Source organism: Lampris incognitus, chromosome 2 (genome assembly GCF_029633865.1).
Source record: "Lampris incognitus isolate fLamInc1 chromosome 2, fLamInc1.hap2, whole genome shotgun sequence".
Lineage (NCBI taxonomy): Eukaryota > Metazoa > Chordata > Actinopteri > Lampriformes > Lampridae > Lampris > Lampris incognitus.
The window spans coordinates 43,796,799-43,815,766 of NC_079212.1; the positions used below are offsets into that span (position 1 = coordinate 43,796,799).

Genomic DNA, 18,968 nt, shown 5'->3' on the forward strand with positions numbered 1-18,968 from the left:
GCGATGTGACAGCATCACGGTGGCTTGTTGTGAGTTGCATGCTGTAGCTGTTGTTTGCTAGCGGTCCTATTACGTTTTTACCTTAATTAATCACCCATCCATGCCACGGGTCGGAGTGACGGCTGGCGTTGCTTCAAGATGTCAAGCATCAGAGTGATAAGTTCAAAAGAGTCGAATGCATTTCTTCTTTTGTCAAAACATTGACCCCCCCCCCCTTTTTTTCCTCTTCTCCCCAATTGTTTCCGGCCAACTACCCCACTCTTCCGAGCCGTCCCGGTCCCTGCTCCACCTCCTCTGCTGACCCGGGGAGGGCTGCAGACTACCACATGTCCCCTCCGATACATGTGGAGTCACCAGCCACTTCTTTTCACCTGACAGTGAGGAGTTTCGCCAGGGGCACGTAGCACATGGGAGGATTACGCTATTCCCCCCTGTTCCCCCTCCCCCCTGGACAGGTGCCCCGATCGACCAGAGGAGGCGCTAGTGCAGCGACAGGACACGTACTCACATCCGGCTTCCCACCCGCAGACACGGCCAATTGTGTCCGCAGGGACACCCGACCAAGCCGGAGGTAACATGGGGATTCGAACTGGGGATCCCCGTGTTGGTAGGCAATGGAATAGACCGCTACACTACCCGGACACTCTGGCATGTGGTAGTCTACAGCCCTCCCCGTATTAGCAGAGGGGGTGGAGCAGCGATCGGGATGGCTCGGAAGAGTGGGGTGATTGGCCGGGTACAATTAGGGGGGGGGGATGAACAGACTACATCACATTAGCGTGCAGTTCTGCTGTAAGTGTGCCATTATGAGGCTAATGTGACCTTCAAATCAGTTTCTGGCAGCAGGGTTTCCTCAGACTGTTTTTACGTTCGAGGCCAAAGATGGGAAGTGGTCCCTAAAAACCAAACGAGTTCCCTCCCAGTACAGTCAAGACAATGGGGCAAATACGTAAAGGCGATTCTTTTGCCGCGTTCCCTTGGAACATGTGACTGTCTGGGTTGCACGGCAGTGGTGGTTGTGGTGGCAGTGGGGGAGAGGTTAGCAGTAAAGGGGTGGTTTCAGTGGTCCAGGGGTACGATGACCCCCCCAATTACACATCAAACCACCCTCAATGATTGGATAACAGCTCACAGATTAACCACTTTTCTTAAAATGGTCATGTGATCATCATCTATGTTTGTGGATATGATGTTCTGACCTGCAGCGACGGCTCACCAGGACTGTGTGGTCTGTATTTCTGATACCTAATTCTGGCAAAGTAGAATTATTGGAGGGTTTATGAGCTCGCCACCCTGCTGCCAAGTATTTTCCTTAATAAAGCCAAAAGATAACACAGGACGTGGTGAGCCGAGGAGCTTTTATCATAAGCATAATAAGAGTAAATTTTTTTTTTTATTTTCAACTTCCTGTAAAGACGCTGTTTTCCTTCCCAAAAGGAATGGTATAACGATTTATGAAAAGAAGAGAAGATGGTTTTCACTAACTATGAATTTTCTTTCTCCTGAATGTATTATGTCTTTGGCTTTTGGGGAAAAAAATTGTAAAAAATATGGCCAAAAAATTACTGCAGTCAGTACATTATTTTCACAATCTAAGATTTCTGGGATATTTTCATCCACACTGATGAAGTGACGTATTTCGAGTGTAGGCCAACTGAACCGGGCCTCCAGGTAGAGGTGGGGATTCTGAGGGCTGACCGGTCACAGTGACAGTGGAACACAACACCTCGCACTGAATTTGCTGAACTGCATCCGCATCTGATATGGCTGAAGTGCTCTCCTAATGTACTTAGAGGTCATGCTCACATGTGCACCGCTTCAGTTAATGGTGGGCTGCAGAATCCTGTATGAATCATTACAATAACGGGGTTTTTCTGTGATGGACGGAAGTACTTCAAAAATCTTTTAAATCCCCGACTGAAGAATTGTTTTGTATTTTTGTTTTCCCCCCTTTTTCTCCCCAATTGTATCTGGCCAGTTACCCCACTCTTCCGAGCCATCCCGGTCACTGCTCCACCCTCTATGCTGGTCCGGGTAGGGCTGCAGACTACCACATGCCTCCTCCGATACACGTGGAGTTGCCAGCCGCTTCTTCTTTTCACCTGACAGTGAGGAGTTTCGCCAGGGGGATGTAGCGTGTGGGAGGATCACGCTATTCCCCCACAGTTCCCCCTCCCCCCTGTACAGGGCCAGAAGAAGGCGCATCATTGCCTGGAGTGGCCCACATCCAGATGCTATCTGGGTGTGGAGTCGCCAGCCGCTTCTTTTCACCTGACAGAGGAGTTTTGCCAGGGGGACGTAGCATGTAGGAGGATCACGCTATTCCCCCCCAGTACCCCCCCCCCCCCGAACAGGCACCCTGACCAACCAGAGGAGGCGCTAGTGCAGCGACCAGGACACATACCCACATCCGGCTTCCCACCCACAGACACAGCCAATTGTGTCTGTAGGGATGCCCGACCAAGCTGGAGGTAACACGGGGATTCGAACCGGCGATCCCCATGTTGGTAGGCAACGGAATAGACTGCTACGCTACCTCGACGTGTAACTGAATAATTGTTTAAATGGTTGTGGTGTTGGGTAGGAAATGTTACCGAGCTTCTTTCTTTTCAACGTTGTACCACCTGAGCAGTTGATCTTGTTAGTGGCATTTTTCGATTTATTATGACGACTTGTGCGAATAAACTGAAGTTCAACCTAAATGTTCAAGATGTAGCTAGATATTAGAATACCAGAGGAAAAAGGAGCACACAAGTTCAAACCACCCCATGGTGCATTTCATTTGGCTGTGGTAATTTATGACTTTTCACCCAATTGGCTGCTGACTTCATAGTTGAGGTTATGCTAATAGATTAGAAATTTTTTTCACTCCGAATTATTACAAGTCACCTTCAGTGATTCTCAATGAGATCTGAAGGGGTGATAAAAGACTCTGTATTATAAAAGATGCAGTGGGTATTGTGAAATGCATGGTTCTCTTAGGGACGACGTTTTCACCGCAGTACTTTACAGTTCCTTCATTAGATAAGAGAAACTAGGAAATACACACTGGTATAAAGCAACTCAAAAGCTAGAGAATACTACATTTCTGTGGAGGAATGAATGATGAGCTATTCAGTATTTTACTTTTGTTGCCATGCATCCCATCACTGCTGTTCGACCACACTAAAACCACATAGCGCTACACCTCTACGCCCAAACAGACGACTTCATCGCTGACCTCTGCCAATAAACTATTACGTTTCCACCACCTCAGCAGTGGAGACACAACCATTGATCTGTGTATAGAAAAACAGACAGGAGAAAATGGCGGCTAGGCACAATATAGGAGCATGCATTACAAACAAGTAGGGTTGTAAATCACAAGTTTCATCACGATACGATATATCGATTCTTTGGGTGGCGATACGATATTTGCTGATGTCATAAAGTCTGCCACGAGACGATTTCGATTCAGTTCAATTCAGGGGCCCATGATCTATGAGACAATATACATGTCCATTTAACACAATCAATTATATTCATATCAAATCACAAAAAGCAACTAAAATGTGATTTTATTACCGAGGTCTACCAGGCTTTTCAATGAAAAACCTCTGTTCTTTTTAATAAAAAGATTAAAAATAGACCTGTTGTTCACTATAAAGTGCCACATTTCTGATGTTTAAGTGCAAGCGTTTCTTTATCGGTTAACTTAAAGAGCCCTTGATGCCCTTTCAATTATGAACCTGAACCATGCACATCTCTGCTTCATCCCCCTGGATTTACAGGGTTCTGTCTGGGTGCGCAGTGGTTTGGGGGTATTGGGCTTTAACATTTTCACATCCTAGGTGTATCTTGAAGATGACGATATGGATCGATGTTTTCACGTTGCATCGATGACTGAATCGACACGTCAATCCAGATTGATGTGTCGTTACATCCCTACCTAACAAGGTGAAAATTTTGCAGTCTTGCACTTATATATTTCACTGATTTCAGCACACAATTTGCAATTGAATGGCTGGATATTATTAAAAATAAAAGTTGGCTATTTGTGTAAAATTCAAAGTAGCGGTTGGATGCCCTGAAAATGCCATCTCAGGTCACTGCTTTAATGACACAAGCTAAGGTTAATCTTCTGTGTGTGTTTAACTAGTCACGATTAAATGGATAATTTTCATTTATCCTTCGGGTTTTCTCCAAAGACTCACCACAATAGTGCACTTTGAATTGGATTTCTAAATGAAATGATGCCGGCCTTCATGGAACTCTGAATTAATTTCCGTTTAAAGATAAGAGAGAGGCAGACAAGCCTTGCACTAAGTAACCGCCTCGCATAATTTCTGTTTTAAATACTTATTCAAAGGCTAATTGTGAAAGGCGTCGGATTGTACAGCTTCATCAAGGAGCTCTGTACTGGGTGGCTTAAGGATGCAAGAAGTCATACAAGCACACTAAGTTAGCTTGAAGATGTCATATTAATTTTACCTGTGTGAATAATATTAATAAACTTTATTCATATTGCACCTGTCTAAATAACGTTACAAGGTGCCTGACTAATCGACATTTCATGTTTATTCTATATTTATTTTAACAAAATGCTTTCCTTTGTAGATGGAAAGAGCTGGCCTGTAATTCTTTGATAATTAATTTGGGGATTGAGATAATTATTGTCAATCATTAAACGTTTGATCAAGACAAACTCCAACGAGGATACGAGAAATAAGTATTTTCACTGTATAAAAAAAGACGAGTTTCACATTACAAATATACAGAAAGCTTTTTTTTGTTTTGTTATTTTGAATCACTGGGACAACGAGATGAGTACTTCAGCTCCACATCAGATACAGTAGAAACTAGATATGTAGAAGAGGAACCCAATTAGAAAATTGGAGAGCCGATTAACCTCATTATGGCTGTTTAGAGGCTGGCCCGTTCCAATTAGCCGGCGGCCTTGCAGCTGAAAAGATTAGCTTGAATCCCTATGTAAAACATCTGTCAAGGTGGCCACACAATCCATTTGCCTATCCCCCGTCCATAATCGTATAAGCCGGGCTGTGATGGGCACCGATTAGCGGGGAGCACTGTGCTAATAGGCCGGCCGGACTCCGTACGTCGGATGGACAGTGTAAGCACGATTATGCACGGCATACAAAGCCCATTAATAAGTGTGGCCAACACATCGAGATCTAAGTACACACGCTCACGTGAAAATCTGCTGCTCCCCAAGTCTGTAGGCAAAGATATGCCCTGGAGACATAGGGCTCAGAAACGGAGTAAAGCATGCACCAGACCCCCCTAGGGGTCCCATTAAATAAACACACTCTTCCTATTAACATTTCCCCTTCGGTCAGCAAATTCAGGATACCCCCCGCCCCATTCATATATAAAGAGGTGCTACTCCATTGGGAGTCGGCACTAATCTAAGACGTGTCACTCATCAGTTCAGGGCAGCGTGAACAAGGGTTCCCTCAGGACAGAGACCAGTCATGGTGAGTCCTGCATGTCCAGTTGCCTGGTGGTCATCAGTTTGTCTTGGACCAGCACGTTATTCTGTGGCATATTTCAGCTGCCGTTATTTTTTGCATACCATTCGCTGTGAAGTTTGAATCTATTCGCTGCATACATGTGGGTTACATACACAACCACTGCCTGAGCTGTATTGTCATACTGTATGCCTATATTTACCTCTTATTTATGTCGCAGCACTTTTGGATTGAGTCCGTCATACAACTGAACTCAAATTTCTATTGTCAGATGCCAACGGGGCATCACCCCCCCCCCGCCCCCCCGGCACACATGCGGTTACCGAGACAGAAGAATTCCAACCTTTACTTTGAATTGAAAAAGAGCACAGGTACCCATAAAAACCTCCACATGGTACAGGACCTCCTACAAATTAATTATTAGGTCGAGGGGTAGGAGTTGTATATGAATTGGATGGCAACATGGAGGAAAACAAGGGCTTCGCTTCAAAACTCTGTAAAGGTCTCCCGACTCCTGAGGAGGTGATTTCAGATTCAAAGGTGCCCGTGGCCAGAGTGATTACAACTTCTGACATTTACCCAACAGGGGTTTCGTTCTCTGGAGGAACGTTGAAATATATATATATTTTTTTTAACTGGGGCTTAGTTGTTTATGGTATAATCTATAAAAGTAAAAGTTTGTTTTGAAAAACTGAAAGAATAATGCTATCATAGGACAGTGAACCAAATGCTCATTGCTCGTGAGAAGATGTTGTCTTGTACAGGGACAGCGTCTCAAACTGGACGAAAATGGGTAAAACAGAAGCCATCGGAGCATGTGAGGCGAGAGAGAGCAATGGCGGACAGTTGTTCAGCATGTTTTTCGGCGGCCAACATCTGATGATGCTGACTGACCGACCGACCGCTCACGGAAAGAAACAGATGTAAGTGGTGCTATGTGTAAGACCAACACCTGAAACCAACACCATTCTCATCTAAAATAGTGGCGTTCGTTTCCCAAACAGAAGCCCTGCTTTCATCCTTGGAAAAACCGTTTTTCAGGCAGAAACAGTCCTCAACACATGATGCAACGATGAAGGGATCATCTTAACAAACAGTTCACCAGTTTGCACTGAAGATACTGGGCATTTTGTCAAAGCCAGGAAGACGCCCAAACGTTGCACCAGCCAATCGAAGAGAAGAGAAGGAAACAGCTGCCTCGGCGTAAACCAGTGGTGATTCCCTGTGTCGCAGGAGTGTCGGAACAGTTGAGACGTGTATTTTCCAAACACCGCGTCTCAGTTGCTTTCAAACCCCAAAACACGCTGCCCCAGAAGTTGGTTCACCCCAAGGATCGGGTCCCCCCGGCACAAACAGACCAATATAGTGTATGCTGTTACGTGCCGGGAGGATTGCCGTGACTTGTACATCGGGAAACTAAACAGACACTGGCCAAGGCCAGGACTCCACAGTCTACACCATCTACAGGCCAGTGGCCACACTTTCAAGGATGAGGATGTGCAGATTCTTGATAGGGAGGAACGCTGGTTTGAACAGGGAGTAAAACAGGCCATCTATGTGAAGATGGAATGACCATCCCTGAACCGGGGGGGGGGGGGCTAAGAGTACATCTGTCACAATCTTATAGTGCTGTGATTGCAAACATTCCCAAATCCTCTGTGAATAGTAAACATGGCCATTGTAACTCTAGTTAATGGACACGCCTATCTGCATATGAAACCTATCGTTGGTTGCGGTCGTTATGCAGCTGTGTTGTTTATAAGGATGGGGATACCTGCAGTCACTGTATTGTTTATAAGGATGGGGATACCTGCAGTCACTGTATTGTTTATAATGGTGGGGATACCTACAGTCACCGTATTGTTTATAAGGTGGGGATACCTGCTGAGTTGAGACTGAAGAGGTCACTTAGATGAGTGATGAAACGTTTCTGTCAATAAACGCTGTGTCCAGATGAACCGATTAAACTTTCTTTTACTGAAGATACATGTTGTCATTTACAAGTTGTAGTAAAAAGAAATATGAAATAAACAACAAATGTTGAACAGCTCAACAGGGGCAACAGTTCATTTCAGGTTAACAGTGTTTCCTCTAATCCCCAAAGTCTCAGAGAGACCCCCCGGTTAAAACTCAGTCATTTTCTTGTGCGTGTCAGCCTTTCTGTGCTCCTTCTGGATGGACAGCTCCTGGGCTTTTTGCTGAGACAGTAGTCTCCGGGCTGCAGAGAGCTTCTCCTCCAGCTTATTTACCATGGCTGCATCCCTGTGCACACACACAGCAGTCACAAAGAGACAACAAAAAGTTGCATTGACTTAATGTTCTTCCAAGAGCTCAACAACGACAGTTTCTTTTTTTTTTCACTTTCTCTGGCAGTCTTGAAAAGACTCATACAATTCATCAGTCATTCGTACGTACAAATCTGTTCTTACACACCCATGGCATATTTTTAGCTCTCGAGATTGCCTAACAGTCTGAAGCAAAGCCTGTTGATAATTTGTAATTCCTGCCCCCTAACATTTATTGTCTACCTTTTGCAACGAGCAGTCACCCGGGTTTGCAAAGACATCAGTGTTAGCCAACGGGTGTCGAAACTCAGGGCTCAGTCACTCAGGTTATTCTACACTGGTCTCCGAGACAAGCTTCAAGCTTCAAGGCTAAAAATATTCCATGGCTGTGTAAGAACAGATCTGTACATACGAACGACTGATGAATGAGGCCCAATGATTAAAGGAAAATTCTAATAATAATAATAATAATATTTTTTTCCCATTATCTAAGCCGCTTATCCCAATTGGAGTCGCAGGGATGCTGGAGCCTATCCCAGCAGTCATTGGGCAGCAGGCGGGGGAGACACCCTGGACAGGCTGCCAGTCCATCACAGGGCCCTAATAATAATAATGATAATAATAATGATAATAATAACAATAAACATTTTATTTAAAAGCACCTTTCATGACACTAAAGGTCACCTTATAATAATAATAAAATAATAAAAATCAAGTTTTTTTAAATGATAGAATGCTTCTCATCTACGGAGACAGAGTTCGAAGTACTTCACAAAAATAGACTATAGTAAAAAAAATGATATATAAAAATGTTATATATATATATAAAATAAAAAGTAAAAATATAAAAGAAGGGGAAAAAACCAGGGTGGGCCACTGTAAAAAAAATAAAGTAGGGGTAGAATAAAATGAAGAAAAAAGAGGATCAAAACAAGGCTTTTACAGTTCCTACCTATTTTCACCATATTTACCATAGAGTTTGATTAACAATGATGAGACAAAGCAAGAGGCAAGATTGAGGTGGTGTGGAGGAGAGATGCTGGGTATATCGGGAGAAGGATGCTGAATATGGAGCTGCCAGGGAAGAGGAAAGGAGGAAGGCCAAAGAAGAGGTTTATGGATGTGGTAAGGGAGGACATGGAGGTGGCTAGCATGACAGAGAAAGATGCAGAGGACAGGAAGAGATGGAAACAGATGATCTGCTGTGGTGACCCCTAACGGGAACAGCCGAAAGTAGTAGTTGTAGTAGTTCGATTAATGATAATTGATAATGTTCACAGAACGATGATAAATGATAATGTTCACAGCCTTTGTAGATTAAGTCTCATTATGACATATACACAAACTGAGAATCGACACCCTACAAAGTACTAACCTTCCTGTACGTCTGCTCAGAGACTCAGTCAGCCTCTGGATCTCTCTTTCTGTCTGCGCCACCCTCTCGGCAGCTTGGAACAGCTTCACATTCAGGCTCCTCTTGGTATCCTTTCCCCCCCTGTAAGCCTCAGCCCCAGCACCTGCTGATGGCTTGGCAGGAAAGAGGCTTCCACTGGCACCCCCCATCACAGAACGGGTCTCTGTGTCGCCAAGCTTTTTGTTAAGAAAGTCAAAAACATTATGGCGCCCCCCAGTGTTGTTGTCCCGAGGCTTTCGGCTTCTTTTCTTGTGGCCCGTCTGGGTGCCATCTTTGGCAATCTTAGACTGTGTTTTTTTCTTAGTGAGCTCTGCGCACTGGTCCAGAGATCTGCCTTTAGGCAGGACAACTGCCATCACGGGCTCGACACGACCCTCTTGGTTCTTTCCCAGACCTAAAGTAAACATTGAGACCAAGGTAAGAACATGTTAAGACCGTGCATAAGGACAGTTAGCTAAGAGACACATAGATTTACTAAGGCTGCCTAGTTATTACCGACATTTTGTTGCACAAAAGGCAAATGTTGGGTGCTAAATAGAGTATGCACTTGTAATGAATGTGGGCTGCAGCCACTTAGCAACACCCTTAGTATTGTGTGTGTGTGTGTGTGTGTGTGTGTGTGTGTTGTGTGCCTAGGTGGATGAAAGTGAAATGCATCCCCACCCCATCACACGCACACACACCGACCAACCCACACAACCCTGATATGCCTGTTGTATTGTTGTCCAAGTGCCAAATGTAGTAGACTGTGGTTGTACGGTTGGAGGTTGATGGAACTGAGAGAAGACTTCGTCTTGCGTATAGAAACACAGTGTTCAATAGGTTGTGTTGAGTCGCACACAGCCAAAGGGTATATCCAACATTGTAGGTGGCATTTTCGTTTCATTTCCAAACTTTAAAAATTGTATTTCTGTCAATAACAATAACTAAATCCTTTTATTGAGTTTGCTGACATCTAAAGGTTCAAACCCATGTAAAGATTAGAAACATGGCAGGCTTTGGTACTCTGTGATGTTAGCATAGCAGGATAAACATAGCTGAAGGTAATAATGGCTCTGTTGGATGTATAGGTGTACCAGAGAACAAGCACTGACAGTAGTATTGAACAACTGTTTAGTGGTGGCTCCATCTGTCAATACTGATAGATGAGCTGGCACACCTAAATTGAAATTGATACAAGGTGGTGCTAAGAAATAAAGATTTCTTAGCACCACCTTGTATCAATTGTGTTGTTACTTTGACAACATCAAAGTTAGATTTAGTCCAGGAGGGTTTGTCAAGTTAAAGAACATTCCACTTAATTCAATATAAGCATAGATGTATGTAAATGACCACAGCATGTATCATTCTACCAGTGCTGCACACTTGCTCTTACCTTTCCCATATTCATAGCCCATTTTCAGCATGAGTCTGGAGCCGATGCCTCTGGTGTGTGCTTCCCAACCGCCGAAGTTGGAGCTACTAGATGTGGCAGCTGCTTCTTCAAAAGTAGAGTCAAAAACTATTGGATGTCAAGCAAAAGATAAGTGAAAACAAAAGCTGAGCAAGAAAAAATACATTCATATCATCCCTCGTGCTCATAATCATCATGTCATTTTGCATTTATGTAGCTATTCAATCCTGTTGAAAGCAAATTTGTTTACAGACCCCAGCACACCTTTTTTTTAACCTACTGACAAACTAACCTCTTCACAGATGGCGATAACTTGATAGTGATTTATTTTAAAGACGTTACAGCAACAAGAAGAGGATAACTGTCTTCCCCACAAAAAACAAATGATGTACAATCTGTTGATCCGTAAATAAAATGCATACTCAGAAGATAAAGAGCAACAGCTGAACATTTTTCTTTTTCTTAGATATTGTTACCAAGTAGCCTACAAGCGAGAATGACTTGTCTATGGCCTGGAGTCTTTTCCCTCCCCTGCTTCTTTTTTTTTTTTGATTTCCCCCCTCTTTCTCCCGAATTGTACCTGGCCAATCACCCTGCTCTCTGTGCTGTCCCGGTCGCTGCTCCACCCCCTCTGCCGATCCGGGGAGGGCTGCAGACCACCACATGCCTCCAACACATGTGGAGTCTTTTCACCTGTCAGTGAGGAGTTTCACCAGGGGGATGTAGCGCGTGGGAGGATCATGCTATTCCCCCCAGTCCCCCCCCCCAAACAGGCGCCCCGACCGACCAGAGGAGGCACTAGTGCAGCAACCACGACACATACCCACATCCGGCTTCCCACCCGCAGACATGGCCGCCAATTGTGTCTGTAGGGACGCCTGACCAAGCTGGACGTAACACGGGGAGTCGAACCAGCGATCCCTGTGTTGGTAGGCAACGGAATAGACCGCTATGCTACCCAGACGCCCTCCCTCGCCTACTTCTTCTGTGATCTCAAACACACGGGGGGGGGAGTCAGTTGGCAGGCATGATGTAAAACAAAATAAATAATAAATGGCTAAGAAAAACAGCCTAAATGGGTGCATTTATTCAACTGAACAGAACTGAACAAAATTAAGTGAACCAGCAGCCAGAGTCTCCAGGGGTAATTAATAACAGCTCTGATGCCTTTTCCCCAACAAGCCTGGCCACACAATAAAGTAATAATAGAATAAAATAATAACAGTGGAACATCACTCTGCTGTCTGCATACATGCTTCTCAGAAAGTTGCAAAACAATTTTCAAAGGGGGGGGGGGGGGAAATAAACACCTTTCTGCCCTAAATTGGAAGTATGCTGACTTTGAACAAGGCAGGTATTATCTACATTGATTACTTTGACTGCACACTGGCTAGCAACCAGCAATCTAGTTAGATAGGTCACATCTAAGTAACTGGTGGTGCACTGGGGGCGAAAATTGAGCATCGGCAGTCTGATCACTTCCTTGAGATGGTCGGATGGCATGTTCCCTTGTGCTCTCAAAGCCAAGCTTTCGTTCTGATGTTTTTACTAAAGCACGACACGTCTTTTTCAGTCTGAAAACGGGCTTCTTTTCAGCCACACACAACTTGTACTTCTTTTAAACTGGGTGACCTTGAAGGCCTGTACATGGGGTTGAGGCTCCACAGAAGAGAGTTTTGGGGAGAAGCTGGTTTACAATCCGATAATACAAAAGAAATAGCCAATAACTGGCCGCAATGACTAACCAAATGGGGAGAGAATCGGGTAAAGGCTCACTTTGTAAACTTGTTTTTTTTTTTTAAACCCCCCCCCCTTTCTCTCCAATTGTATCCGGCCAATTACCCCACTCTTCCGAGCCGTCTCGGTCGCTGTTCCACCCCCTCTGCCGATCTGGGGAGGATTGCAGACTACCACATGCCTCCTCCGATACATGTGGAGTCGTCAGCTGCTTCTTTTCACCTGACAGTGGAGTTTTACCAGGGGGGCGTAGCATGTGGGAGGAGCACGCTATTCCCCCCAGTTCCCCCCCCGAACAGGCGCCCCCGACCGACCAGAGGAGGCGCTAGTGCAGCGACCATGACACATACCCACATCCGGCTTCCCACCCGCAGACACAGCCAATTGTGTCTGTAGGGACGCCCGACCAAGCCGGGGGTAAAATGGGGATTCAAACTGACAATCCCCGTGTTGGTAGGCAACAGAATAGACCGCCACGCCACCCCGACGCCCCCTTTATAAACTTATAACTATACTCATCGGGAGAAATATCTGATAAGATTGAGATAGAATTCGAACAGCGTACCTTTAAGCAAAACCTAAAAGGTAATACTACGATCCTTGCTATGGAAACATAGCTAGTGATGTCTACCTTTGGCATAAGCAGTGTCCCCATCTCCAGCGTCGTCCTGGTCAGACTCAGAGGAAAGTGGATCATCTTCTCTCAGTGGCGGGATGACGCCGTCAGCCTCCACCACAGAATCTTTCATCAGGAGCGAGTCGAACTTCACAGTGTAGAAACCGTTATCAATTTCTACACGGAAGACAAAGTATGAGTAAAAAAAAAAAAAATCACACAAACAGGGCTGATCTAGCTACTATTCTGAGGTCAAGCTGTCGCAAATTAATCTTATTGAAAGTCGTGATACTAGACAAAACATGCGTATTAAAGTTAGAGATACTTGTCACAGTCGGACACATTCTTCTGTACTTCTATTAGACTATTTTTTACAATGACTTGTTTAAAGGGTCTACCCAGTGGTTGGTTTTACTGAAGCTCCACCTCTGTACATTGTTAAATAATGTGTATGTTGTGTGTATTCTGTCTCGGCATGCCTACGTCAGAGGCCATGTTCGCTTAGGTCCACCTATACATTTACGGTAAATGTATACAAATCTAGCCATTCTTTGGGAGGGAGTTTAAACCTTAATTCAGTGCTTGACAGCCAAACACTGCACGTTGGTTTTCAAACGATTTGTCCGAGTCCGGTCAGAGACGTCAACTGGACGTCTAAATGTCCTCTCCACCCCCTCTGCCGATCCAGGGAGGGCTGCAGACTACCACATGCCTCCTCCAAAACATCTGGAGTCGCCAGCCACTTCTTTTCACCTGACAGTGAGGAGTTTCACCAGGGGGACATAGCGCACACTATTCCCCCCAGTTCCCCCCCTCCCCCCGAACAGTTGCCCCGACTGACCAGAGGAGGTGCGAGTGCAGCGACCAGGACACATACCCACATCCGGCTTCCCACCTGCAGACACGGCCAATTGTGTCTGTAGGGATGCTCGACCAAGCCGGAGGTAACACGGGGATTCGAACTGACGATCCCCGCATTGGTAAGCAATGGAATAGACCGCTACACTACCCAGATGCCCTAAATATCAAATTTACTAAGTCTTTAGAAGTCCTGAGTAAATCAAATATCTGTAATGATAGCGCATGGATAACCAACACACAAACACTAACAAGCAGGTTCTCCACCCAGTCTGCTGACTCCAGTGACCCTCCCACCACTGCCAACTTCAAGTAAAAGTACACATCCCCAGGGCATTGTGTTGTAAGTCTCACGTGAAAAGGAGATGTTGTGCCCTGCTTTGCTCCATATCCAGTTTGTCACAAAACATAAAAACTATCAGTTTTTGGACTAAAACCTCTGCATAAAGGACCTGAAGACCAAGGAAAACACTTTTGACTTTGTATGTATGTTTTGTAGTATTAGAGCAGTATTTGAATAAATCGGGCATTTAATATCTGGTTTGCTCTACTATGCAATCATACCAGAAGAAGAAATGCTGCTAATAATGCTGGTAAGAAGGTTTTATTAATTGTGTACCAATTATACGGCATCTGACATGACTTTTGTAGCAGCTTTGTGATCTCCCTTCCTCCCACAGAACTAGATTACTTAAAACACGTTTACATCCTCACACTGATGAGTGTATTGTTATAGGAGTAACCTGTGATTTTGGCAGGGTACCAGATGCCGTCCTCGTGTCGAGCCAAACAGGATGAGCTCTCTTGGAGATTACTGAGGTCAAACTCCTGAAATTCCCTCAACTCTGACACGTACACCACTTCACCATGGGAAAACCTGCAAAAACCATAAGAGGCAGGGCAAAAATCAAAACTTTACATGCTTGCTCAGTAGTTGAGTGGTGAATTAGCACGGCAAGCAAGCCATGAATCAACGTTTTGAGATTAAATAGGACCTAATGTTGTGCTGATCGAAAAGGTTTCTTCTTCTGCAGTTATTGTAAGTACTGTTGCTTAAGGATGCTTTGATCAGGAATTTGGGGATCGATACCAACCACTACTTTTTTCCCTTAAGATCAGCCAATACCAATGCTGATTTCTATTATCATTTTCAATATTCTAATTATTATTATTTTAACTGTATTATTATCATAATGCCTTATAAAATGCAAGAAGAGTTTAGGTTTAAAATTATTTACTTAGTGCCGTTTACTAAGCTAACAGTAGTAACAAATCTCTGGAAAATTTGAACAGCCTTCGCAAGAGCGACCAAATGTACCATATAAAAAATGGTGAGCGCCATCTGGCCCACAGATCCACAACCACTCAAATCCAGCCATGAAAATTCCAAGACAATTGTGTGTTGTATTATATGACACTGACTTAAGTTTTAATTTGTATGGTGCTGGTGGGCAGAACGTGAGCAAAGTTATCAATCAGTCAAGTTCAGGGGTAGCAGGTTACAAACTTTTCACCACTTTAAAATGACCAAAACTGTCTGGTTGTTACCTTTCAGGACCTAAATGATCTTGATGCATGCTCAATAACCCAGGTAAAGAAATCACAGAAAGTTGAATCAGTCTCAACCTACTGCAGGTATACCCACCCTTATAAACAGCACAGTTGCATAAAGACTGAACCAATCATCGGCTTCATATGCAAATTGCCGTGACCATTAACTGGAGTTGCTATGGCCATGTGTACTATTCACAGAGGACTGGGGAATAGTTGCAATAACAGCATTGTAAGATGGCGACCGATGTACAAAACACGCTACACCAGAAATTGGTGCACCCCAAGGATCGAGTCCCCCGGCACAAACAGCAACACACTTCGGGAGGATTGCCGTGACTTGTACATTGGGGTATACCAAACAAACGTTGGCGAAGAGGATGGCACAACACAGGAGAGCTAACACGCCAGTTCAGGACTCCGTGGTCTACACCCATCTACAGGCCAGTGGCCACTCTTTTCAAGGATGAGGATGTGCACATCCTTGATAGGGAGGAATGCTGGTTTGAATGGGGAGTCAAAGAGGCCATCTATGTGAAGAGGGAACGACCATCCCTGAACTGGAGGGGGTACATCTGTCGCCATCTTACAATGCTGTGATTGCAACTATTCCCCAATCCTCTATGACTGGTACACATGGCCATTGTAACTCTAGTTAATGGTCACGGCAGTTTGCATATGAAACTGATCGTTGGTTCAGTCGTTATGCAACTGTGCTGTTCATAATGGTGGGGATACCTGATGAGTGATGAAACGTTTCTCCCAATAAACGTTGTGTCCTGATGAACTGATTCAACTTTCTGTGATTCAGGACCCAAATGTATCTCCATCAAACATGATATTCTAAGTTTGCAGACTTCTCAGTGGAGAACATGTTACTCTACCTGCAATTTTCGTTGAAGCGACATTTTTCCTCTAGAAAGAATGGACAGGGTTTCATAGACTTCTGGGTGGGGTACACGTAAAGCACCCTCACTTGTGCCTCATCCCCATCTGGAGGTTCTGTACCAACCACCATGGCATTATGATACTCCAGTGTCCCCCAAGTTGTCCGGTAGGGTGCTCTCACTTTGGCACCACTAAGTGAGTCTTCCTCCTCCTCCTCACCATCCTCTTGGTCTTCAACTTCACCCTCGTTCCCTCCATCTTTTGTGCTTGAGCTGATTCCGGAAAACTCCCCTAACTCAGAATAGAAGGCAGCAAACTCATTGTCCAAGCCACCATTTGCAGTGTTTGTGCCAGCTGCCACATCTGAGGCTGTTGCCTGAGGTCCACTGCTAGCCTCAAGGCTGGCTAAGAGCTTGCTCTTTCTGACAGACAACAAGCTAGCCTCAGTGAGCTCTATGAGCTGACAAAGGTCGTCTTTCAGTTTAAGTAGGTCTGACTGTTCAGGAGGGTCCAGGCCAGCTGACAGGGCCAACTCAACCTGCTGTAACTGAGCGCCATAAGTCGTGATGGCTGCCTCCAGTGTTTCTTCATCCATGACGCCTAGGTGGGACAGCAATGACAATGGCTAGGCCACATCAAGCACCTAAAACACCAGGAGGTACAAGAGAAAACACTTTAAGGGATTGTTTATTTACAGAAATTTCATAATACAGTGTGTTTGATAAAACTTTACAGGTCCTTGTCTAGCTGACAGGGTGTCCATTTAGATTTGACGTTGCAGATTTAGCTAATTACACTTCATGTCCACACCAGAGATATTGAAATACATCCATCCATCCATCCATTATCCAAACCGCTTATCCTGCTCTCAAGTCGAGGGGATGCTAGAGCCTATCCCAGCAGTCATTGGGTGGCAGGTGGGGAGACACCCTGGACAGGCCACCAGGCCATCACAGGGCCTACACACACACATTCACACCTAGGGACAATTTAGTACTGCCGATTCACCTGACCTACATGTCTTTGGACTGTGGGAGGAAACCGGAGCCCCCGGAGGAAACCCACGCAGACACGGGGAGAACATGCAAACTCCACACAGAGGACGACCCGGGACAACCCCCAAGTTTGGACTACACCGGGGCTTGAACCCATGACCTTCTTGCTGTGTGGCAACCGTGCCAACCACGGTGCCGCCCATATTTATTGAAATATTAAATCAAAACATGACGTGATGTTTTAACAGTGAAATACAATTTGTTGTCAGAAATATGAACATCAATGAAAAGAAAACAAACAAACAGCAGTAAATCACATTTGGAAAGTTGCACTGGGTTTTTTTGTGATTCATGCCACAAACAGGTTTTTTCGATACTGCAGCTTTTTTAGATATTCATCACTAATGGGTTTTGTAGATATTTTGAAACTATAATTCAAATTCGACCAGGGACGTTTGTAGAAGTTTTTTTTTCTTCCCAAGATTATATTTATGCATTTATGTATAAAAATCGAACTGTAATAAATATTGTAGCGACTGGAGAGGCTGGTCACTCCGACTATCGCCCATTCTGCACTGGGGGAGTGGGTAACACTTTAGTATGGGGAACGTAGTCACCATTAATTAGGCACTTATTAGCATGCAAATTAGCAACATATTGGCTCTTAACTGGTCATTATTACGTACTCATTAATGCCTTCTTCTGCATGGCGTTATTATACAACCAGTAAGCCATTAACTATGAGTTTTCCCTCTATAACCTCAGAAGTATTGCTTATTAGTAGTACCATCTCAATATGCTTTGCTTAGTGTGGCCTTTATAAGGTGGTAGTACCACAAGAAGAGTTATTCTCCCTTACTAACACTTAATGAATATGGTCTGTTCTTACATAACAAAACACAAAACTACAAGTGTTCATAGTGTTAAATTACTGTAAATTAAGTTTTTGTTACTTAGAATATGTTCCCCATACTAAAGTGACATCTTGATCATTACTAATTCACTAGTAATTAAGTTTTTTTATGTTCCCCATGCTAAAGTGTTACCGGGGAGTGCTAGGGATTCTGGCACTATTAACGTTCATGTTCAAATTGTTGTTTTAGTGTTCATGTTTTGGCTATTGTGGTTGTTTGTTTTGGGGTTCGACTCGGACTGGGTATACGACCATTTCACTGACTGACTGACTGACTGACTGAAACTAAGACTGATGTTTTTAATAGCGAGGTCGGGGTAGAAAGTCATCGTTCAGCAATCATTTCGGGGGCAAGAAACACCAAGGGGCATTCACAGGGTCGCGCGGCGTATGGGACACAGGAGCTGCCAATCAAACGCGATCCTCGCCTCTTTCATCCACGCCAGCCAAGTTGGGTTAATATTTGTAAAATCAAAAAGATGTAAGATATTTCAGTAATGTGAATATTAATTTTTCCATTCAAAAAAGCGCAAGACCACATTAATTTGCGGCGTAGGCAGTTACGTGGAAGACACGAATAACAGCGACATACTGGCTCGACCAGGCTAGCTATTGGATAGCACTATGCAGCTAACGTTTGTTAGCAAATTCTTTCAGACCATAGACACCATAAACCCTACCCCAAGAGCCACCGGCACGTCTGTTTGACATCTTATTTTTCGTCAAAAAACAAAAGACGGGAGTTTTTCGATTTAGTTACAAAAAAATAAGCCTGCGCATGACTGTTACCGGTTCACGCGTCACGCTAACGGAAATGTTGGGAAGATATCCGGTTTGATTGTCCTGCTTT

At 44.4% G+C, this 18,968-nt stretch overlaps 1 protein-coding gene across 1 annotated transcript; it reads right to left on the reverse strand.

Annotated features, from left to right (window-relative positions):
* Positions 1 to 7,431: 7,431 nt before the first annotated feature.
* Positions 7,432 to 18,901, reverse strand: zgpat (zinc finger, CCCH-type with G patch domain). The gene is made up of 7 exons (XM_056274975.1): positions 18,799 to 18,901; positions 16,207 to 16,853; positions 14,515 to 14,648; positions 12,929 to 13,090; positions 10,543 to 10,668; positions 9,129 to 9,561; positions 7,432 to 7,730 (listed from the first exon to the last, which is right to left on the reverse strand). The coding sequence occupies exons 2-7, from the start codon at positions 16,803 to 16,805 to the stop codon at positions 7,592 to 7,594; spliced, it is 1,593 nt and encodes a 530-aa protein (XP_056130950.1). The 5' UTR covers positions 16,806 to 16,853; positions 18,799 to 18,901; the 3' UTR covers positions 7,432 to 7,591.
* Between the last annotated feature and the right edge of the window lie 67 nt (positions 18,902 to 18,968).